Source organism: Sceloporus occidentalis, unplaced genomic scaffold, assembly GCF_023333645.1.
Source record: "Sceloporus occidentalis isolate IW3139 unplaced genomic scaffold, rSceOcc1.0.p SCAF_7, whole genome shotgun sequence".
NCBI lineage: Eukaryota > Metazoa > Chordata > Lepidosauria > Squamata > Phrynosomatidae > Sceloporus > Sceloporus occidentalis.
Genome location: NW_028316987.1, coordinates 74,820,543 through 74,845,698, shown reverse-complemented (window position 1 = coordinate 74,845,698; position 25,156 = coordinate 74,820,543). Strand labels below are relative to the sequence as shown.

The 25,156-nt window shown below is 37.9% G+C and overlaps 1 protein-coding gene across 4 annotated transcripts in view; it reads right to left on the bottom strand.

The window, feature by feature from the left end:
- ARMC3 (armadillo repeat containing 3) overlaps window positions 1-20,120 on the bottom strand; it is a 76,680-nt gene extending 56,560 nt beyond the window's left edge. For all 4 annotated transcript variants that reach the window (XR_016281958.1, XM_089533356.1, XM_089533357.1 and 1 more), the window contains exons 1-5: window positions 20,015-20,120; window positions 16,270-16,356; window positions 15,228-15,276; window positions 2,271-2,388; window positions 1,038-1,163 (exon numbers count right to left, since the gene is read on the bottom strand). Coding sequence is in view for 3 of the 4 variants with exons in the window: in XM_089533356.1 (XP_089389482.1) it covers window positions 1,038-1,163; window positions 2,271-2,388; window positions 15,228-15,275 (292 nt within the window). In the remaining variant the exon portion in view is untranslated. The remainder of the gene's footprint in view (window positions 1-1,037; window positions 1,164-2,270; window positions 2,389-15,227; window positions 15,277-16,269; window positions 16,357-20,014) is intronic.
- Window positions 20,121-25,156: the final 5,036 nt, after the last annotated feature.

Below are 25,156 nucleotides of genomic sequence, written 5' to 3'. Positions count from 1 at the left end.
GGTCATGGGCTTGAATCTACAAGATCTAAGCAGAGCAGTGGAAGACAGAAGGTCTTAGAAGTTCCCCATCCACAAGGTCACCATGAGTTGGAGTCGATTTGAGCACCGTTAATAACAACAAAAGGAATCCTGCAGCCCTCCAGGATTAGTTCTGGCTGGAAGTTCCAGCAGAACTAGCCAATACAGACATTGGTGAGGAATCCTGAGAGTTGTTATCCAACAAAATCTAAAGGACCACATGAATCCACCCCCTCTCAATGTCAAGTAAAGGACGTCATTTGCACTTGGTCCACCCTCTGATTCTACTTAGCTATCCACTTGTTGGTAGAATAATTTAATACACTGAGCTTGTCTGAAAAGTAATACTAATAAACCTGAATTATGCAGATCATCATCCCATGCCCTTCAAAATATGGGGATCAGTCTTACTATTTGGGCTTTCATGCATACACTCTGCTCAAATTCTAAACCTATATATGGGCTTTGAGGTGCGACAGAGGCAGGGCAGCTGTACCCTAGTGAGCAATTTTACTTTCCCAGCATAATAGGGAGAAAGGAGGGAAGAACACCACTTCTGATGAATTAACATAAATGTATCCCGATTCCAAACTTCTACTCTTATGAAATGTTACCATATCCATTAACCTTGTGATATTTTATTGATTAGTAGTAAGAATACCCTGCTGCAGATGTTAGAAGTGGCTTTCATTTGATATACCAATGCCTTCCAGAACATTTACAGTTTGACACATTGTGCTTGTTCCATCTGTATGAAGCCATGCCCATTGGAACTCCTAGGCACACCCACTACCATGTTGCAAAGCAATAGAACAGTCCCCAGATTACATGTTACATGCCCTGAAAGAGGGCCTGTCTATTTCCAAGCCCCTGGAGAGGCAGCCCTATAACTCTGCTTCTCAAACTAATAGTGAGTAGATTCAAAAGGTTAAGATTGAATCAACTGCCAGTTATGTACTGTTTGGGGAACTCTGCCACTAATAACTGCAGATGGTGCTACAGTATATAAGAAGACTTACTGTGAGAAGCCATGATCCCCACGACCATGGTTGCATTTCTGCGGACAACTGGATCTTCATGTGTAACTAATTTAAACATAGGTTCCAATGCTCCTAGCTCAAGAAGTGTCAGCTTATTTTCTTCACCTAAAATGAAAATATTAAGAGACTTTGATATCAAAGTATAAAGATAAATAGCAATACTAACATAAACATTAATAAAACTAAAGATGTGTGAATCAAACAATTTCTGTTCCATTGCATTTGTGTATGTTCATTCATTTGAAGCTGACTAGCACCAACTTTGCAAGTGGCTGTTCTTGAAAATGATGCTGCTTTCTGAAGCCCACCAGGAAATTAAGGAGAAGATGGACCTCGGAAATACTGACATGCTGATTTTGTACAGTGTTGTCTTCAGTTAATGTGGGTTTTTGTATGACAATGTAACTTTTTGCATGTGCAACATGTATTAAATATTTTGACATTGCTAAAAAAGAAGAAAAGAAACAGTAGCTTGGCCTTCTCCATTCAAATGGTATACATGTACAATGAAAATCTACCTGCAGCTGGAAAGCTTATATAGGAAGCTACTTACATGCAAATTTTTGTTTAATTCATGTTTAAATAAATGATCCCTCATACAATTCACAAAAAATCAGAGACTCTTGTGGTTCCTTAAAGAACAAATTTACAATATAACCTTTCATAGCTTGAAATCCACTCCATCAGTTGCCTCTGATAAAGCGCACAGTATTCCATAAAAGCTTACGTATCCCTTTGTCAACTCAAGTGCCTTCAAGAGGTTTTAAACTATAACATCTGCCATTCTTAACACTGGCCATGTTGGCTAGAGCTGATAGTAACTGTTGTCTAACACACCTGGAGAGCATCAAATTGTGGGAATGCTGCAAGAATGGTGCCATAATAATCTCTGCTGCTTTTCTTGCTACAAACTAATCCTCCCGAAATCCATTTTACAGTGCTACAGTCTCATAAAACTTATGACAGAATCACCTATCAGTCTGATCTGGTTAAGACTTTCCTTCCTGATCCTCATCCTGCAGAGATTGTTCATTGGTCACTTGGCTCAGCTAGTCAGGTGGCAACTCTGCTAACTATCTTGCTTACAGTGATGTGGTCAATGAAATATTGAGTAGTAGAAGTTGTTACTAATGGAAGTATTTCCATTACGTAGATTGATTAAAGAATGAAAATATAAGACATGTGGGGAGATGTGATCATTTCGAAACAAACCTTTTGCTGCAAATTTATAAAGAGCTTCACATGCTTTAGACAAAACTTCCTCTTCAGGAGAACTAAGCATGAGTACCACTGTCGCAGCTTTCTTGCTTTCAACTGATAAAGGATCGAACTAGAAAGCAAAATAATAGGATAATCAATAAATAAAAAATAAATCATATGCATCCCATATACAGTTTTCATTCTGTCAGTTTATTGTGGAAGGCAAAGAAATCTAACACTGCAGACATAGTCTAATATTTCAACTCAGCAAATAAATCTTGGTGTTACCAACCTACTCTCTTTGTTTCTTTGCTACTTTGACAGCCATTTAACACTCTTATGAGAAGGAAGAGGCCAAAGAAGTACTCACATATGTTAATAGTTGAAACATAGTGCTTTAAAAATTAGACACTATAATACAAGTATGGTATTATAAATGCCACAAAGGAATGCAAAAATCCAAGTGAAAAATCAAAACTAGCAGCTTAAAAATACAATTGGGTAACTGGTTTCTTGGCTACTGAACAGGGCAGGATAAATATTCTCTACAACATCAGCCTAACACTCACAGAACTAAATCACTATGAATATAATTCTGGCAGAGATGGGAGAGAGCAGCCTTGCTTCAAGGACAGGCTATTTATCCATTCTTGAAAGAAAAGAACAGAAGAAGAGGAAGAGGAATATATACTCTTTCTTCACACCAAAGCTCCCTTCCACGTTTTATAAAGAAATAAGAATGCAGAACAAAAGAGAGAATGTTCTGTGTTCATTTTTGTCCTTTTAAAAAATCTGTACACTTCTGCCATCATTCAAGACAGCCTGATGAACTAGCATTAAAAATATAAATGCTGCTATCCAATACCTGTTTCCTTGAGCAGTGAGAAGTTCCAAGGGCAGCAGTAGCAGGATTTTAGAGGACAGATCTCAGCAAAGTATGTAATTTTTGTATTTTTTTTTCACTTACAGTATAAAAGTGGAATACAGCAATGGTTCTTAACCTTTTGTTTACCAGGGACCCTCTTTAAATATCTTTTATTGTTGTGGACTGTGGAGACAACAGGCACTCGCCAATGGGGGTGAAGCCAGGAAAAGGTGGAGGCTGCTCCCAGCGGTATATAAGAGGGAGGAGCAGGTTTGAAAGGGGTTGATCTTTATTGTGCCCTGAGGGGTGAAGAGCCGTTGAGGTTAGGTTAGGCTGCTGTGAGGGCAGTTAGAAAGGGTTTTAGGTACCCAGGAAAGGGACGAAGAGTGTCCTTAATTAAATTGCTGTAGTGTCCTGCAGGAGACATAGTGTTTGGTGACTAGTGGAATCACAGGTGACCAAAAGGATTATTAAGATACAAAAGTTTAATAAAGGTTCTGTGAGAACTTAGTCAGTAAGGAAACATATACTGTATAAAGCTATAGAGAAATAATTACAAAAACAAGCTTAAAAAATTGCTTCAACAAGTCTGTAGTGATTTCAGAAATACATTAAAAATGCTATCAACACTGAGAAGAGTCTTTTAGGTTTGGGACACATTAGATAGTGGGTGTGTGACTGTCAAAGAATAGTTGCTGCCAAGATGGGGTTGGGGGGACTTGGAACCTAGAGTGCTGACATCTAAAGAGACAATGTAGGGGACATTTAATAGAGTCCCAGGTTTGAGTTTCGCAATGAAGAATTGATGGGATAATGGACATTATCTTCACATAATTGGTGGCAGAGGTGGGATCAAAGAGATCCACTGGGCTGCCATCCAAGAAAGTAGTTGGGTGGGTGACTCTCATCATGAAATACCCCCCCCCCAAAAAAAAGCTTCATTCAAGAGTTAAAACCCTAAAGTATATCAAATATGTATTTACAGTTACTCATCAAAGGTCTTTAAATTTGGAGAAAAGGGAGAAATAAGTTTAAAAAAACCACTCCTATTATAATATTGTTATTTGAATGACTCCATGCAAAATAGTAGTAACACCGAACCATGGCCTAACATTACTTATTAATGTTAATCACAGATTAATATCACTATAAAACTCCAACCTACTAACTAGAGATAACTGGCCCCAACTAGCCTAATGGTTGACAATCCAAGTCACCAGATAGGCTTTTTGTGCCTAAGGAGCCAGCCCCCTTGTAATACAACTGCCCCAACACAAAGCACGAAAGAAATTGCAGCCTTAGCCTGCTGCAGGAAAGGTAAAATGATTTGCAACTCTGCCAAAAGCTGGATGAAAATTTACTGTGGCACGAGCTCTTCCCTGGTACTCCCAGTCAAGAGCCCCTTCTTCTCACCAGGTACCTGGGGCTACTCTGCCTTGACCTCCCCTCCCCTTCCACCTAACTCTTTCTAGCAAGTCTCTCCTGTATCAGCATGGCCTGTGAGCCGTCAGACGTATCACCACAGCTACCCAGCACCATTCAGCACCCAAAGCAGGTTCTCCGGAGCCCAGCAACAACCTAGCCTTCATGTATGAACATGAAGTGACAGGAAGAGGTAAATTGTTTTTTATGGGTGATTGTGGAGAAGAAAATTATAAAATTATAAATTATATGGGTGCAGGTAGAGAGAGATAACTGTGATTGTGAGTCAGAGGAAAAGGCAGTGAAGCAGGCAGCACATGCATCAAGGAAATGTCAATTGCCCACCCAGCCATTCATCCTCTGAATGGTTGCAAGGCTAGGGAATTGGCACAAAGGGTGACTGTTGTCTTCCCCACTGAAGCTGACCCCTTTCTCCTTGCTTCCTTCTCCCAGCTCTTTTGGCTCCCATTCCTGTACTTCCCATGTCACTCAGGAGTTGAGAGAAATGTGAAGCAGTTGGTTGGAGGAAAGGAGACTAAATGCAGTGCATCCACAGCAGCCACTGAGAAAGAAGACCAATGGAAATGACGGCACAAGTGCCATCTTCCTCCCCGCCCTTGACTGGATGCTCTGAGACTGGGAGTAAAGACCAACAGAGAGGAGTTATGAGGTCACTGTGAGGCAGCTCTTGGTATCTTTGGGCCTGAACAGACAGGCCAAAATAAAGCTGCTTCGGGTCACATTGGAGGTTTGCTGTTTAAATGATGCATGTGTCCTAAGAGGCCAGAAACCTCGCCAAAGCTGTGCTCCAGTCCTTAGGACTGGAGCACTGCTTTGGCATGGCTTCTGGCCTCTTAGGACACATGCATCATTTAAACAGCAAACCTCCAAAGTGACCCGAAGAGCTTTATTTTGGCTTGTCTGTTTAGATCCTTTGTCAATTGGTTTGGTTCCCAGAAGCCAAAGGAGAGAGTGAGGGCCACTGATGCCACACAACAGAGTTCCAAGTATGCTCAGGCACTCACTATCTCACAATTCGGTATGCAGTTCCCCAGACTCTAGGGGCTCTTTCTTTCTTTCCTAGGTGGCCTTCCCATAAGGGAATCACAGCCCTCCAGGGGTCCATGGACCACATGTTAAGAAACGCTGGAATAGTGCATAGTAGAAGCAAGTAAAATACACACTCTTTCTGAGTTTTCAGCTAGTTCTCAGTACACACACAGTCTCTCTCTCTCCCTCAATCTGTGTGTCACTATCTTAACATTGCTTTTAATGTGTACTCACACATTCACATGCACACCATCTTTAATACCATTCCCTTAGCTGAGGTGGAAGGGTCAGAAAACAAAATAGGTTTACATTCTAGAGAGATCCCTCTGTGTCTTTCAAGCATCATCTCCCATTGAAGACATGTCCAGCACTTGCCCTGGAACATTTAGCTAATAGTCTGTTTAACAAAAGAGACTGCTGACTATCCATCAAAGAAAGCCTGGACTCAGTCGTTTTTCTTTTTAAAAAATGCTAACAGCTTTTCCTGGAAAAGAGAGTAATTGGACATGTTCACAGGGAAATCAAAAGCATACACACTGAGTCACAAAATCACCCTTGCCATTACAAGTTCTCCCTGTGTTAAAAACTATTCTTTGTATGTTCTATTCAGATGATCACAATACAAAAGCAAATGTTTAGAGACATCAAATTTCTAGACTTTCAGCTTTTTTCATGTTGCTAATAAAACAAAAAGTAAGAGTATTTTCAAACCTGGTGGCCCTCAGTCTACATATCTGACAAAGTGAAATACTGTGTTGATTTGATACCATAAGGCAGGATGATGAAACCTTATTTTTGGACGTTGGAACATTAATCATTCTGAATATTTCATAGGAAGAAATATTCAACTAATGACAGCCTTCCTCAATCTGGTGGCATCTAAATGTGTTCCATGTTAATCACCATCCCCAGCCACAAGCTATGCCTCCTTCAGCAGCACCAGTGTTCAAACATTTTCCTTTACCAGTAGAAAGCATGCACACACATTCTAGCAATTATAGCCCTCTTGAATTCATGTTGCTAATGAGATGTCTGCCAAATCAGACATCTCAACAAGGTATTGTAAAGGCATTATTAAAATAAATCCCAAAATCAATACACCAATTTCCAAGCCTCAAGCTGCAACTCCACCCTCAAAAAGTATATTTTGGCTTATGCTTTGCTTTGCTTTGGAGACTGAATAAAATGCTGAGTCTGTAGCAACTCAGCAATCAACTCTGACAAAGGCTCAATGTGTCCCTACTGGAACCTAGCATCCATGCAGTTAAAATATGTGGCAGATTTGTACTAGAATTTTGTTATTAATGACTCCATTTTAGCTCAGTCACACTGCCTTACAAATAGTACACACGGAAACACAAGTGATGAAAAATGGCATTATCATGCTTTGGGATTCTATTGCAAGAAAGGTAATTTATGAGATTTTTGTAGTATTTGGTTTATTTACCTATGTACCTGGATAGCACATAAACAGCACCTAAGAAGCCACACTATAACACATCAAATCTCTAGCACAGATGAAAACATTTCCTTACTAATGAGTAAGGACTTGGAATATCTTTAACCAACTGAAAACAAGTGAAAATGCAGGATCTTTCAGGACTAAACCAACTTAAAGTAGCTTTCCAAAGTACTACCTGTAAACAGGCTGGTATAAAATGGAAACAAACAGGAAGACACAAAACAGAAGGATTTGCTTGTCTCTGGATAAGACTTTGAAATTAATGGAATTCTAAGTGAGAAAGAATAATGCATGAATATGAAAACAAAAATTTAACAGATCCTATGTAGCTGTGTAAATTCAAATATACAACATCATGTAAACAAATAAACAAAATTAAAATACTTCTTACTCAACTGGCAACAAGGTCCTACACAACAAGGTGCTAGAGAAAAAGGTCAAGAAAGTCATGAATAGGGATCACCATAAATTATTCAATGGAGAATTCTGTTCAGCATGCAGTGCAGCCACAAATTAAGTAGGCTACTATAGATATAAAGGAAATGAAAAGGCAGCAAAGAAAAAGAAACAGGAAAAAAATAACATGCCATTACACAAACCAATTACTGTATTCACTTTCATCTGGCAACTGTGCAAAACAAGAGCACTTCCAAACTGGAGTTAGGATACAGGTAAGCTCACAATAGATAAACTGGTATATACACAAATAAGGGATCCTATAGTTAACACTTTTCCTTCCACAAAGGAGCCTCCTCAAAGATATCTTATTTGGCAATCAGACTTACAAATTAAACTTGCATTTCATAGAATCATAGAGTTGGAAAAGGCCACAAGGGTCATCCAGTCCAACCCCCTACCATGCAGGAAATCTCAATCAAAGCATCCCCAACAGATGGCCATCCAGCCTCTGCTTAAAGACCTCCAAAGAAGAAGACTCCACTACACTCTGAGGGAGTGTGTTTCACTGTCGAACAGCCCTTACTGTCAGGAGGTTCCTCCTAATGTTGAGGTGGAATCTCTTTTCCTGGAGCTTGCATCCATTATTCCGTGTTTTAGTCTCTGGAGCAGCAGAAAACAAACCTGCTCCCTCCTCAATCTGACACTCCTTCAAATACTTAAACAGGGCTATCGTATCTCCTCTTAACCTTCTTTTCTACAGGCTAAACATCCCCAGCTTCCTAAGTGGTCCCTCATAGGTCATGGTTTCCAGACCTTCACCATTTTAGTTGCTCTCCTTTGGACACGCTCCAGTTTCTCAATGTCCTTTTTGAATTGTGGTGCCCAGAACTGGACACAATATTCCAGGTGGGGCCTGACCAAAGCAGAATAGAGTGGCACTATTACTTCTCTTGATCTAGACACTATACTTTTATTGATGCAGCCTAAAATTGCATTGGCCTTTTTAGCTGCCGCATCGCACTGTTCACTCATGTTCAACTTGTAGTCTACTTGGACTCCTAGATCCCTTTCACATGTAGTTTCATTCAGCCAGATGTCCCCCATCCTATATCTGTGCATTTTATTTTTCCATCCTAAGTGCAGTACCTTACATTTCTCCGTGATGAATTTCATTTTGTTAGCTTTGGCCCAGCTTTCTAGTCTATTCAGGTCATTTTGAATTTTGATACTGTACTGTCCTCTGGAGTATTAGCTATTCCTCCTAATTTGGTGTCATCTGCAAATTTGATAAGTATGCCCCCAATCCAAGTCATTGATAAAGATGTTGAATAGCACTGGGCCCAGGACAGAGCCCTGTGGGACCCCACTGGTCACTTCTCTCCAGGATGAAAAGGAGCCATTGTTGAGCACCTTTTGGGTTCAGCCAGCCAGCCAGCCAATTACAAATCCATGCAACAGTTACCTTGTCTGGTCCATATTTTACAAGCCTGTTTGCAAAAATGTCATGGGAAACCTTGTCAAAGGCCTTATTGAAATCAAGATACAGTATACTATACCCACAGCATTCCCTTCATCTACCAAGTTGGTAATTTTATCAAAGAAAGAGATCAGATTTGTCTGGCATGACTTGTTTCTCTGAAACCCATGTTGACACTTTGTGATTATGGAATTGCCAAAGACTAATTACTACATAAGGCATGCTCAATGCAAGACATATAGGTAAGAATAATCATGTGTTATAAAAAGAAAGTATCTTTCGCCACTTGAAGGAGCATTTGTTTCCAATATTTTCTTAAGATCTTGTTTAGTTTGACCATTAGACTGGCTGTAGTACAAGTAATGTGATGACTTGGGTAGGCAGAACAGACTCTGCAATTTAGGTTACTTAGTAACACCAACAAAACGGAAATATTCTATAAGTATAAAGATACTCTATTTGTGGTAGATTCCTTCTCTCACAGTATGTAATTATATAGCTGTGGAACCTTTTGGAAAAGCATGTCATTAGCCCCCCAAAAACAAAGTGAGTCCTGAAGAATAGCAAAATGAGGACTCAGCAAATGCAAATGGGAAACCACTCAGAGTCAAGGGCTTTCCCAGCAGATAATGATCACCAATTAGCAGACACTAATCCTCTTTTGCATTAGCCTCCCAGCCTGAGGCCTGCCTTCAGCAACAGAACAATACACATGCAAATCACTCCTGCATTCCCAGGCTCACACAGTGTACACACGTACACACACACACACACACACACGTTTTTCCAGGCAAGCATTCTCTGAAGATGCCAGCCACAGATGCTGGCAAAACGTCAGGAAGACACTCTTTTAGAACATGGCCACATGGCCTGAAAAACCCACAAGAAACTATGGATGCCAGCCATGAAAGCCTTTGACTTCACAAAGTGAGCAAAGTTCACCGAGACTCTAGCAAGAGCTTTTATCTCAGGTATTGTTGTAGTTGTAACAATGACTTGGAACAAAGCACAGTCTCATAATTAGTGTTTTAGAGCAGGTTTAAGCAACTTGATATCCTCCCAAAGATTTGGACTAGAACTCCCATAAACCCTCACTAGCATAGGCAATAGATAGGGACTGTGGAGTTTGTGAAGTGAAACGGTTGCCTATCCTTGTTTTAGCAGGTTCTGCACATGAGCTAGTCTATCCTTTTAGTTACTATGAAACAGATGAAGAACAACTACAAAAAATTATTAAATTTGATTTCCATATACTGCTAACTATTTTATGAATAAGGTTTACAAAAACGATAGTATAAAGCTAACTTGCTAGCTTCTGAGAATTAATGAAATAAAGACTACCTTTGAATGACTGTAAATCTTTGGATTCAAACACCTTTTTGTATTTTTAATAAAATACCTTCTGACTGGTGTCCAAACGAGTATGAAGACTCCTGTAAATTTACCTAGTCTTGGATGATCTAAGTCAACCCCTCTACGGCAGGGGTTCATCTTTTCACCAACTATATGGTTGCTCCTGTACAATCTGACCATTTCAACAGAAATTCTATACATCTCTCCAACCACTCCATCTGAAACCAACAAGACTAGTACAGCATAGGTCAGTGATGGTGAACCTTTTAGAGGCCAAGTGCCCAAACTGCAACCCAAAACCCACTTATTTATTGCAAAGTGCCGTGTCCCTCTAGCTTTCTAGTAACAAACTCTGGCGATCTCTGTGTTGGAGCGACAGCATATGTGCCCACAGAGAGGGCTCTGAGTGCCACCTCTGGCACGTGTGCCATAGGTTCGCCATCACTGGCATAGGTGCTTGATTTGTGCTGGTCTTTAACTGTAATAAATTTCTATTTTATTCTAGGTGCTTTGTGGGTTGCATTCATAATTTCAGGCACAGTTTAATAAGATTTCCCATACATTCAGCAAAGCTGAGAGGATATTGCAGCTCCCTTGTGGATCCATGTCACTTTTGAGGTAATTTTTATTTAAACTTATTTGTTCTATGGCAAACAAGATTCCAAGATGTTTTTGGCAACTTCCATTTGCCATTCTGGTTACTGAAGTCAGAAAACTCTCTCGGGAAAGTAATAACAGCAAAGCAACCTCACCAATTCACTCAAGGATGGTAACAGAATTTGGTCATAGGTGGCATGTTCTGCACAACTACAATGAATTTTTAAAATAGACTACTCCTCCTTATGCTATCTTTACATCAGTTTATATCTCAAAGGCCAGCACTCCATGATGCCAGATCGGTCAAAGCACTGTCATGACATGATTCCTGTTCAGCCATCTGGAAGCGATGCAAAATGTTCATTTCCATTTCTGACCTTTCCCAAACAGAGAGAACTCCGTGATGAAATCCAGCTGCTCTGATCCTATTTAATGGGCTGTTTGAAACTGACATAGTTTGAAGAAAGGGCAAATGTTGTAAAAGCCTTTGGCTCTTTAGAAATCAAACATTTTAGAAGGTTTTCTATTCAAACACTAACAAAATAGAACATTTTTATTGTACTCCCTTGAAGCAATATCTTCAACTTGGGGGAGGGGAGAGGGGAACAGTCTTTGGCCTGTGGTGTTACCAATATTTCAAGAACTGGGTTTTTTTATAAAATTATGCTACATGGTATTAGAAATTTTCATTCTTGCTAGATCATGGTTCTGCAGTGCATCTGCACTGCCTTGTGGAACTATTTGAACTGCCACACCTCAGCTTTTTTCAGGTTTTGTTGCATTACATCTTGAAAGCGAAACAGATTCAATTGGCATTGTTGCCACTTTAGATACACAAAATACTCAATACATTAGATAAGCAAAAGCAAACTGATACTTGCAGTTTGCGCATGTATCCTCTGCAACATCAGTCAACATTTGATAGAAGAATCTTTGGAAGCAATTACAGCTGTGCATCATCTTAGGTAATTCTCTATTGCTTTTGTGCGCCTGGATCCTGCCATTTTTGCCCATTCTTCTAAGGAAAACTACTCTAGCTCTGACAAGTTGGATGGGGGCCATTGTGAATAGCAATTTTCAAGTCTTGCCATAGATTCTCAATTGGATAAAGTTATGAGTTTTAATTCTCTGTCTTGTCTTAGGTCCCTTGCAGATTGGAACAGGGTTTTCCCTGGAATTGCTCTGTATTTGGCTTCATTCATCTTGCCCTCAGTTCTAATCTTTTCCACAGTCCCCTTGTAGGAGAGATGCCCCATATCATCATGCTCTTCACCATGCTTCATTGGGGAGATGGTGTTCTCAAGGCAAGGAACACAGTTGAATTTGTGTCAAACATAGCGATATGCTGCAAAGCCAAAAAGTTTAACTTTGGTCTAATTAGTCCAGAGAAACTTAATAATAAAAATAAAATTATTTTGCACCCCCACAGTGATCTTGTATACATAGGGTTGCCAAATGTCAGGGCTTGATCTTGAATCTCCACTTTCACTGGGTCATCTCAAGGTAGGAGACAAACGTACAAATTCTCCAGTTTTGGTGAGCTCAGCTCTGGCCAAGAGGAAACGGCCGTGTACAAATCTCCAGCTAAGCTAGAAAAGCATCAGCTTCCTACAATATGCAGGGTTTAACTGATTGGTTGCTGCAACTTGAAGTGGCTCTCAGGTGGAGGGATGACTATGGTGCGTTACAGACCGCCGAAAAGTGGTGGCCTGTACCCGCCCCTTTCCCTGGGGTTTCGGGGCCTCAGTGGCTAGAACGGCAGCCGCTGAGGCCCCGATCCGCCGTTTTCCAAGCCGCAGGGAAGCATCAAAAGGCCGCTTCCCCGCAGCCTGGAAAGGGGTGTCCTTGGGGCTTCAAGCCCCAAGGACACCCCGCGGCGGCAGGGAGGAGGAGAAAGGGGCCGCTTGGCCCCTTTCTCCCTTGCATTGCTGGGCGCAGCCGTCTGAAGGCTGCGCCCAGCAACGCAAAGCAGCAACGCAAACTAGGAAGGAGCTCCGAAACGGAGCTCCCTCCTGCTCCGTGCAAAGGGCACACTAAGCGCCCTCGCGCGGAGCGACGACATCACGTCCGCGCCGCCCCGTATAGAGGCGGCGTGGTCATGACGTCATCATGGCAGCCCCCATGTAGATGGGGCGCCGCCATTTTGTACGGACTCAGTCCGTACTAGGGTTAGGGGGGTGCTGAAGCACCGCACCTTCCTAACCCTAGTACGGACTGACTCCATACTAAAAGGCCCGTCTGTAACGGGCCTATGTATTTAGTTAGTTAAATTCCTCCCTTTCTCCCAATCATTATGATGTTATGGCTCACTCTCCACTCTGTTCTGCATTAGCCTTATGTCCAGAAACACGTAGGCTAGATCAAATGTCTTATCCCATCTCCCTAAGGCCTGTTACAGACAGCCAAAATAAAGCTGCTTCGAGTCACAGTGGAGGTATGGTGTTTCAATGATGCATGTGTCCTAAGAGTCCAGAAGTTGCACCAAAGCCACGCTCCAGCCCTAAGGACTGGAGCGTGGCTTTGGTGTGGCTTCTGGACTCTTAGGACGCATGCATCATTGAAACACCATACTTCCACTGTGACTCGAAGCAACTTTATTTTGGCTGTCTGTAACAGGCCTAAGTAAGTGTGAAGGAATTCTCTCATTTCATCTTTATCTGAAAATGGTCCCTTTAACTATGATTTTTGTCTGAATTTCCAAACAAGAAAATATGTTAGCATGTGTGTGCTTGAATGACAAATTATGAACATTTGGTTAGTACTTTATGTATAACACTTAATGATATCACCAAGAGCCATCTCTGCTTGTCTACACAATCGCATGGATTTGCATGGCTGCACATTTTTAGCAAAGGGAGGGTGAATAGATGCAAATTTTCAAAAGAAAGTGAAAGCAATTAAGTGTCAATGTGAATGTGTGCAAACTTGCAGCAATTCATGTAATACATTTACATACACACTAGCCCTCAGATTTTGGCTACAAAGAGATCTCATGTCTTTCTTTATGCTATAACTATATAAGCTTCAAAGCGAATACAGTGAGCCCTCCACATCTGCTGGGGTTAAGGGCATAAGGCCTCCATGAAAGTAGAAAAACCACACACACACACAAAACACTTATTTCTATTTACCGGAAAGAACACTTCTCTAGGTCCTACAGTGTATTTGTAGGTCCTCCAGCGCAACATCTGCCAGAAGCTGACCATAGAATTGTGCTGGAGGACCTACAGATGCCTAGAGACATGTTCGCTCCAGGAATCTCTAGGTCCTCTAGCATGGCTTTTGGTGGAACACACAGAGGTTTGACCACAGAGCTGTGCTGGAGGACTTAATAGATTTCTAGAGAGAACCTATTAATCAAATTAGCAAAAGTCAAGGCCACAAATATGGAGGGCTGACTGTAATTGCAAATACAAAATAAGCCACTAAGCACAGCTGAATAGAAATGCTTTAGTCAAAGCAATCTTTTTTATCCTACTTTTTTGTTATTTGTGATCAAGTCGACTTCAACTTATGGTGATCCTATGAATGAGATACCTCCAAGAGCCCTAGTCATTAATTGCCCTGCTCTGATCTTGCCAATTCATGACAAATAAGACAGGTGTGTAGATCTATCATACTTATTACACCTTCTATAAGAGATTCACCTGCACTAGAACGTCAATCTTAACACTACTCAGTTGTGCTACAAAAGTAAAAGCCCTATTATAGGGCCTCAACAGACAGGCCAAAATAAAGCTGCTTCGGGTCCCTTTTGAGGCATGCTGTTTAAATATGCATGTGTCCTAAGAGGCCAGAAGCTGCACCAAAGCCATGCTCCGGTCCTTAGGACTGCAGCGTGGCTTTGGCACAACTTCCAGCCTCTCAAGATGTGTGTGTGATTTAAACAGCATACCTCCAAAGTGACCCAAAGCAACTTTATTTTGGCCTGTCTGTTCAGGCCCATATACTCCTATCCTCAGGCTCAAACCAGTGTATTTTGCTGTCTCAGACAGAGCAGAAATGGTTTCCCCTGTTTTTGGTTGAAATGCATTGTATCCTAATCATGCCAAATTATCTAGGCACCTGATGTTAGATAATTAAATAACTAACAATTTTGAAAGGAAGCCTATTTTCTACATTTACAAAGTCAAGAAGATAAGAGTACATAAAAATCTATGTGGTTGGTCTCTTTGTTTACCCATACATAGTTCAACCCCAGGGGAAAAATGTTATTATCTTTACAAGACATTTTTAGATGCATAAGAGGAAGTAAGTGGGAGTATAAGACTACAGAAGGAAAGCAAACTTAGAGGTAGTAATTGTGAAACTCTTTTTACAGTGAATAGTATTTTGTAAACTTACCACATCCTTGGGAGGAGGTTCCACTTCCTTTTTTATTTTTTTACCCATTCTAAAAACAAACAAAAGAGAAGAGGATGAACAAGCAGTGGATGTTGAAGAAAATAATTTCTTACATAGGGCTCAGCCCTAACTCACTGAGTTTAACTGAATGATGATCATTTGCATGAGGAATGACTCTTACATTTAACAGGTCCATTGAGTTCCAACCATTAGGAAGCACAGGTTGCTTACCTGTAACTTAGGCTCTTTGAATGTTCATCTGTGAACTCATATAATTGGGACATTCTGTGCTTACACAGCATCAAAACAGAATGTACTATAGCTCTTCTGCAGAGGTTTTCACACAGTCTCAAAGGTATTACAAGATCCTTTTGCATACTCATATATGTATGTATATAGAAGACTCCCTCCCCCCTTTTTATTAAAATATGCCAGTTTCTCACATACAAACAATTTACTATTTTTATTTCATATTCTCTGTGGTGCTAATAATGACTGAATGTCAGAGTACTAAGTATGCAGACACACTTCAATTTATCACACAAAGAAGATAAAACAGAAATGAATCATTCTACCTCTGGAGACAAAATGGATCTCGGTAGGTCCAAACCAACATAAATGAAGTGAACAATTATGTAAGGAGCACTTAAATTTATTAAAAACAATACCATGGAATTGATTCTCCACTGCTGTTGACCTTGTGCTCTTATTTGCACCTGTGTTAAATGAGTATCTAACCTCGCCATCTTGAACTAATCAGACATTTTGTTCAATGCAAGGTGTAGCTGCACAAGCCCTATGGTGCTGAAGAATCAAATTTTCACCTTGGGATTTCATTTAGAGTGTTCTGAATCATATACCCTCAAAGTATTGTGCTATAATAATTCCAAACTTTATTCCTGCTTGAGTGATGAAAGCATTCTTAATGTTATAAGAACAATTACCGTAAGTGTACTGAGCTATATAGTGACCGGAATGAATATTAAATGGATATGAAGCTACAGGTTAACAATCTTTCCATCTTATTTTGGAGCTTAATTACCTCTCTTACTGCAGTGCCCACAGCTTGGAACCAAATGATTTCTTCCCCGTCTTGCTAGTTCATTGGGTCTGCTCTTTCCTCTCAAACCTGAAACAACATAGATCAAGATGCTTGTTTATTGGAAGTTTGAAAGTGGACATGTCACACCGAGATGTGCGATCTCTCCTAATCAAAAGTATTTACATTTCAGATGTCTCCAAGTATCATGACATCCAAACTGCACATCTAGGCCTGCACCCAATTATGTGTGATTGTAGTTTTCGTGTAACCACAGATCTCACACAGATAAAAAGCTTCAGATATAAACTAGTTACTTAAACAGTTTCTTAGTTCAAAAGTACATATTTGCAGAAATGCTCAAGCCCTAACAAGTAACTTTACATGCCAGTTATATTGTCTGAGAATGAAAAAGCAAGATTGGCTTTTCAATGACTTGGTCAAATATGAATCCAATACCGTATTCTACGATGCCACAGAGTTAGAGACAGCAACATTAGTGGAAAACAGTCAACACATTAACTCAACCACTAATAAATTGGAAAATGTAATCCAATTGTATTCACATTGAAATAGAGGATGTTTTAAACAAATACATTAATTTTAAATTTCTCCTCAAATACATTATTTCAGAACACTAGAAGAATAAAGGTGGAAAAAATAAAGGTAAAAAAGCCCATCCTTTTTTTCTAATTCCTCGTTCCTTTATTTCAAGCTTTGGAGCAAAGGGAACAACTAAATGAATTTTTGAAAACCCTGTTTTCTCCATCTCTTATGATCTCTCCAAAATGTTGAAAAATCCAAGAGAACCAGACTTTAAGTAAAGAATCAACTGTTTAATGTGAAGTCTATTGGCTCTGTGAATTTGTGGGCCAGAAAAAAGTGGCTTGAACCAGCTTTTTCTGAAAGTGGCTTGAACTGCACTGTTCACACAGCCTGTTCTCAAAGCAGGCCATGAACACACGGCCTGAATGCATGGCACGGAGTCAAGCCACACCACTGGATAATTTTTTTGTTACCTCCCCACCATGCATATGCATCATTGCACAAACACACCACCTGCGACCTCCAATTACCTCCCAAGTCCTGCCCAGATTCCATTGGATGTCCACCTATATGAGAGGCCACACAGTCTCACATGCAATACTCCACCTATTTATTTTGCATGCCTCAATTTCTAAGCCAATTATCAAGTTCCTTATGTCTGAATTGTTCAAACCATCTTTATGGACAACATCAGGTATGTTCAAACTATAATTTGCTTTAGTTTTTTGTGGGTTTTCCGGGCTATGTGGCCATGTTCTAGAAGAGTTTCTTCTCGAGATTGCATTAGAATACAACAGTAAATTACAATTTGGCAGAACGTGGAACACAGTTTTCAATTTTGCACACAGAGAGTGGGGCAGGGGAGAAAAAGGGAAATAGGGGAACCTAAGGGCTACAACTGATTGTGCATGTAAAAGCACAACCTTGATTTGGTATTATGCCTGAATGCCTCTTGAAACAGAGCTTTCAAGTGTTTACATTAAATGACAAAATCAATTTGTAATTCTTACTAGTTAACAACAATTATGAAATTGGTGAAATTAACATCCAAGAATTAATGATTGAGGGAGAGGGAGTACAAAATTCCACAGTACATTCCCACTTCTTTAAGCATTGTTCAACTAACTGAGTACTAAATCCTGATGTGAAGAAATAAGTGACCGAACCACATCTGAAAACTGTGAAACCAAGTTCTGACTCTATTGTGAGCTATTTCAAAAAGGAAATTAATTTTCATTGTGGCTGATCTAATGCTTAACATAGTCACTAGTCATTTATATAATAAAATTAATGAAGACATATGACAGCGTGTGATGAAGCACATCCTAAACTCTGCAGTCACAGGGTGCTTAAGTCAGGATCTTGAATCTAGGGGCGATTTGTACACCAACAGTCCTTGAGGAAATCTCAAGCTGTGACAAACAATATGAGTGCAAACACAATGTGTGAGATCCCAACTATCTTGCTGAGAAGCACAGTAAAATCCTCCCTTCTAAGAGAGAGAGGCTTTAAGAAAAAGTACTTTAATATGAACCTTAAAGAAATGGAACATGGCAGCTATTCAATCAGTTATTTTAAATTAACAGCAGGGCAATTTTATCAAGAAAATTAGGAAGGCCTGTCTCAAAAGCAAATCATATTAAAGAGTCACATCAACTAAAGAGCTTCTTCAAGAAGTGTCAGTGTAATTAGATTAAGCCCTGTTTTCCATCTCTTAAGTAAAAAATGTACAAATGTTGTAGTGGTGATCTTTGGTTTCTGTCTGCTGCCATAAGAAGCAGAATGATATCTATTTCAGATGCAGCTGAAAAGCAAACTAGCATAAGAATTAATATATCACAGCTAATTTAAAATCTGACAGATGTTAAAACAGGACACATAGTTTTGTTTGGACACATAATCTACATTAGTCAACAAGCCACTATAATTTGACATTGTTAAATCAATTAATAAACCAATTAAACAACGCTCCTTCTGCCCTCCTCTCAATTCACCTGAGGGAGGAAAAGGAGCCTTGTTAACATTATTGGAAGAAGTAAGATATTTCTAGTTCATATTTTACTGTAAATCTACAGCGCTATATAAATAAAGTTTAATAATAATAACAAATTATTTTTATTATTATCATTTTATTTTCTTATATCCCGCCTTTCTCCCAATATAGGGATGGGAAGAATAATGCTGGTTTACCCTCTAATTCGGTCTAGCCTTGTTAGTCTCGAATTAGATCTAACTGAAAATGAAGTCACACTCTCTCAGCCTCAGGGGAAGACAATGGCAAACCCTCTCTGAACAAATCTTGCCCCCAAAAAACCTAGCATTAGGGAAACGAACTGAAGGCAATTGAAGGCAAACAACAAACTTTGAATTTAAATTGGCAGTTTTTGTTGTTCAATTTTTTCTACTTTATATTTTGAATTCTTTAAAACCCAGTTTTTGAGTAGACAGGCAAAGATTACGTGAACAGTAGAGGAAAGCTGCCTAAATAACTTTTAAAAGGCACCAGATCCCATCTGATCTTGTAAGATAAGCAGGGACAGCCCTGGTTAGTACTTGGAGGGGAGACCAATGAGTACCAGGTGATGTAGGCTGTGTTTCAGAGGAAGGAACTGGCAAAACCACCTCTGAGTCTTCCTTGCCTAAGAAAACCCCATGAAGTTCATGGGGTCTCTATGGGTAGGCAGCCGTCTTCACGCTGCATCCACACTGCAGAAATAATTCCGGTTTGGCACCACTTTGGTCCAAAACACACTGCAGAAATAATCCAGTTTGAGACCACTTTAACTGCCCTGGCTCAATGCTATGGAATTCTGGGAGCTGTACTTTTGTGAGACATTTAGCCTTCTCTATCAGAGAGCTCTGGTGCCACAATAAACTACAGTTCCCAGAATTCCCTAGCACTGAGCCAGGGCAGTTAAACCGGTCTCAAACCGGATTATTTCTGCAGCGTGTTTAGGACCATGGCTCAGTACTATGGAACTCTGGGATCTGTAGTTCCTTTGTTGGGATCTGTAGCTTGGTTCCAATTTGCTCTTCTCTGGTGCCACTACAATCTACAGTTCCCAGAATCCCACAGCACTGAGCCATGGCAGTTAAAGCGGTGTCAAACCGGATAATTTCCCCAGTGTGGAGGCAGCTTTAGAGGCACATTAGCATTCAGCCTGATTGAAGTCTGCAGAGACCACCCAGGATTCAAACATACTTCACTTCCTTCCTCTCCTTCTTGGGCAATTTTACTTTCAGACTCACTCCGCGGAAGCTACACACGTGAAGCCGCCTTCCCAAGACTTCCTCCTACAGCCTTTCGCTTCTCCTGTTGCTAAGTGACGCCCCAGCCTCAGAAACTCCAGGGCGCATGCGCCGCGAGAGATGCCGGCGCCATTAGGACACAGAGCAACGAAAATCAGATTCAGCCATAGTCGGTTATAGACTTTTGGTTAATAAACTGATCAAAAGGGTATAACTTCCGGGTTGATTTTGGCCGCCATTTTGTTCTGCCTGCTGCAAAATGAAACGCTAGGAGAAAGTCAGGGTTTTAAAGGGATCATTGTATTTGCAAAAGCAACAACAATATAATATAGTATATATAATTATATATAATAATGATTTATTATAATGTAATATATATAATATATGATAATATATATAATATATACATAATATAATACATATTAATATAATAATAATAAATTATACTATATTATATGTAATAATAATAATAATAATAATAATGATTTATTTATAGCCCGCCCAATCACAAGGAATCCAGGCGGGTTACAACAATAATAATATATATATGTAATAATATGTAATAATATATTACAGTATATTATATGTATTATATAATATATATTATATGTGGTATCATATATTATATATTATTATATATGTTATAATATATAATTTATTATTATATTATATATTATAATATTATGTATATTATATATATATAACAATATACTTTATTATAATATATATTATATATAGTATATTAATATATATTATAATATTATATATATTATATATATTTTATCATATATTATATGAAATATAGATAATATATATTGTACATATTATAATATAATTACATATTAATATAATAATAAATTATATTTTATTATAAAATATATAATTATATATAATAATATATTATATATATTATATAAAATATTGTATATATTATAATAAAGTGTATATATATATATATATATATATATATATATACACACACACATATATACATACATACATTATTATTATTGTTATTTTAATTATTTAAAATATTTTTTAAAACCTCACAGTATTGAAGTCTTAGATTTCAGGTGACCTAGGCAGTGTGTGCATTTTTAAATCTCTCCTGTCAACTTACGGCAACGCCATGAATTTCATAGGGTTTCCTTAGACAAGCTACCTGCACTATATTGGTCCAAAACACAATTCAGAAGTACACTCGTCCATCCCTCCACATTCTTTGGGGTTAGGGACACAGGACCTCTGTGAATGTGAAAAACCACAAATAACAAAAACACTATGTTTTTATCTGAGAGAACACCTCTCTAGGAATCTCTAGGTCCTCCAGTGAAACTCTGTGGTCAAATCTGCCAGACATTGACCATAGAATTGCACTGGAGGAGCCACAAATGCTGACTGGAGTGCTCTCTCTAGGAATCTCTAGGTCCTTTGGTGCAATTTTTGGTTAAAGTTGACCACAGAGTTGTGCTGGAGGAACTAGATATTCCTAGAGGGAACAGATTCATAAAACGCATGAATAATCAAATCCGCAAGAGTCAAAACCGCAAATGTGGAGGGAGGGATGAGCGTAATCCAGTTTGAGACTGCCTGAACTGCTCTGGCTCAATGGTAGGGCATTCTGGGAAGTGTAGTTTTTCGGGAGAGCTCTGGTGCCACAATAAACACTTCTCCAGGCATTTGTAGGCCCTCCAACATAATTCTATGATCAACCTCTGGCAGATGTTGACCATAGAGTTGCACTAGAGGACCTGGAGGTTCCTAGGTGTTTTCTCAAGTAAAAAGAATAGTTTTTCTTTTAATTTATGGTTTTTCCACCTTCACAGTGGTATTTCACCCTTAACCCTGGCAAATATAGAGGGACCACTATAATAATAATAATAATAATAATGATGATGATGTTTTTCTCAGGGGTCCTTCAGCCCCATGAATGTGAAGGGACCACTCTAATTATTATTATTATTATTATTACTCTTACTATTATTTGTTTCCTGCCTGATTCCATGGGGAGAAGTGGGTAAGAAATGATAATAATAATAATAATAATAATAATAATAGGATTTATTTATATACCGCCCAATCACTGGGAATCCAAGCGGTTTACAATAGAGGGGATAAAAGACGGTTCTTATTATATATATTATTAATAATAACATATATATATATATATATATATGTATAGGTTGTTATTATTATTATTTGAGGGACAAACACCATTAACAAACCAACATCAGTTAAATCACCTTTGTTAAAATACAGCTCGGTTTAAAAGGACAAACTAGAAGTACACATATTGAAACAACCCACATCTAAAAATTCTTCATAGAATCATAGAGTTGGAAGAGACCCCAAGGAGGGCCATCCAGATCCAGTCCAACCCCATTCTGCCATGCAGGAACTCTCAATCAAAGCATCCCCATTGACAGGTGGCCATCCAGCCTCTGTTTAAAGACCTAATTTAAAACCCAACATTTAAAACAAAAAAAATATATTTTTTAGAATTTTTATTTTAAAAAATAATTTAAATTAAATTAAACAAGTCCAAAGCATGTAAAGAACAGTTTGCTCGCAGGTGAATTTTTGCATTAAATTGAACGTGGGGCTTGGAATGGAAGAAAACTAATTTTTAATGCTGCTGCTGCTGCTGCTGCCGCCTCCACTTTTTAAAGGTGTTTCATTTGGGAGACTCTTCATGGAAAATCGTCACTCTATATTTTTATAGCTCTATGCACCGACTAAGTCGTCGTTGTGGTTATTGTGGCTGGCGCATGCGCAGTCGCTCCCAACTTAGGGTTGGCATTTCCAATAAAGCTCCTCTCTGAGGCAGTTGTTGCTGTTCTTCCTTTCCTCATGCCTCGCCTCAGAGAAATCCCCTTTTCCCCCTTCCCCTGACGCCCACGCCATAAAACATGGCAGCCCTGCTGTAAATGAAAAGTAAAATAAGAACCACTATAGGTTCCTAACGTTCACATTCCTTGTTGTGCCAAGAAAGAGATTTTTCCTCTTCCCACATTCAGAAACAATAATCCACACACAGGATAATAATACAGAATTAATATTCTGACTAATAAACAACAAATGCATAAATAAAGAATAGTAATATATATAATAAATTTAATAAAGAGGAATACAGAATAATAATGCAAAATAATTAATTTTCTGATATTAGTACATAAAGAATAGAAATAAATAAATAATAGTAATATATAATAAATTTAATAAAGAGGAATACAGAATAACAATAATACAGAATAATTAATTTTCTGATATTAACACATAAATAATAGTAATAAATAATAAAAATAGTAATATATAATAAATGTAATGTAATAATACAGAATAATAATGCAGACATTAATTCTGAAATTAAATAAATAAATAACAGGCATAAACAAAATAATAAAGAATAGTAATAAGGAATAAAAGTAAGTAAAGAATAATACAGAATATTAAAACAATTTTTTCTGGTATTAATATATAAATAATAGCAATAAATAAATAATAAAGAAGTGTAATATATAATAAATTTAATAAAGGATAGTAATAAATAATAAATTAATAAAGAATAATACAGAATAATGATACAGAATAATTAATTTTCTTATAATACATAAATAATAGTAATAAAGAATAAAGAATAGTAATATATATTAAATTTAATATAAATAATACAGAATAATAATGCAGAATAATTAATATTCTATTATTAATAAATACATAATAGTAATAAATAAATAAATAATAAAGAATAGTAATAAGGAATAAAATTGAGAGTAAAAATAATACATAATAATAAAACAGAAAAATTAGGTTTCTAGTATTAATACATAAATAATAGTAATAAAGAAAGAAAGAATAAAGAATAGTAATGAACAATAAATTTAATAATGAATAAATAATAATACAGAATAATAATACAGAATAATTAATATTCTGATATTAATAATAAATAAATAATAAAGCATAATAATAAATAATGAATTAATAAAAGAATAATAATACAGAATAATACAGAATAATTAATATTCTGATTTTAATAAATGAAAATAATAGTAATATAATACACTTAATAAATAATAATACCAAATAACTAATATTCTGATATTAATACATAAATAAATAATAGTAAAAAATAAATAAAGAATAATACAGAAGGATACAGAATAATTAATATTCTAATATTAATAAAAAATAAAGAATAGTCATAAGTAATACATTTAATAAAAAATAATACAGAATAATAATACAGAATAATTAATATTCTGATATTAATAAAGAATAATAAAGAATGCAGAATAGTAATACAGAAACAATAACATTTCAGTTTATGTCTTTGGTTTATGTTTTTCATCTACAAGCTCCATAAAAAGTATTGGCAAAGAATAATACAGTTGTCCCTCCTGATTTGCAGGGGAACCATTCTCGACCCCTGTGGATCGGAAAACCACAAATATTCAAGCCCCCATATAAAATAATGTTGGCATGTTCCTGTATGCGTCCTCACGCGTGTGCCATTTTCTTCCTCCTGGCTTCCGATCCACTGAAATCCAAGATTAAACTTCTGATGGATCACTATTAGTAACAGAGAGGCAAATTGTCTTATGGCATAAGATGAACAGAGTTCTTCAAATTCATTTGATGCTACAGTACTGCTGATCTTGGCGATACCCTTGGGGTTGTCTGCTGCATTTATTTATTTGCACAACTTAGGAAAACACTCGTAATGCTTCAGACAGTTAACTTCATATACATAATGTTGGCTCTGAGAAGCTGAAAGAGATTGGCTGCGTGTGTAAAACCTTATGAGATTTTAAATGAATTTGTTTACCCTGTTTCTTTTTGTGAAGCTGTCCGCGCATCTGAATATGGTCTGATCTGCGCTACAGAAATAATACAGTTTGGCACGGCTTCAACTGTCGTGGTTCAGTGCTAAGGAATTCTGGGATTTGTAGTAGTTTTTGAGGCTATTTAGTCTCTGCTGCCACAATAAACTGCAAATCCCAGAATTCCATAGCATTGCACCACAACAGTTAATAAACTGGGGTCAAACTGCATTTTTTTCTACAATGCAGATAAGACCTATGTGTGTCAGTTT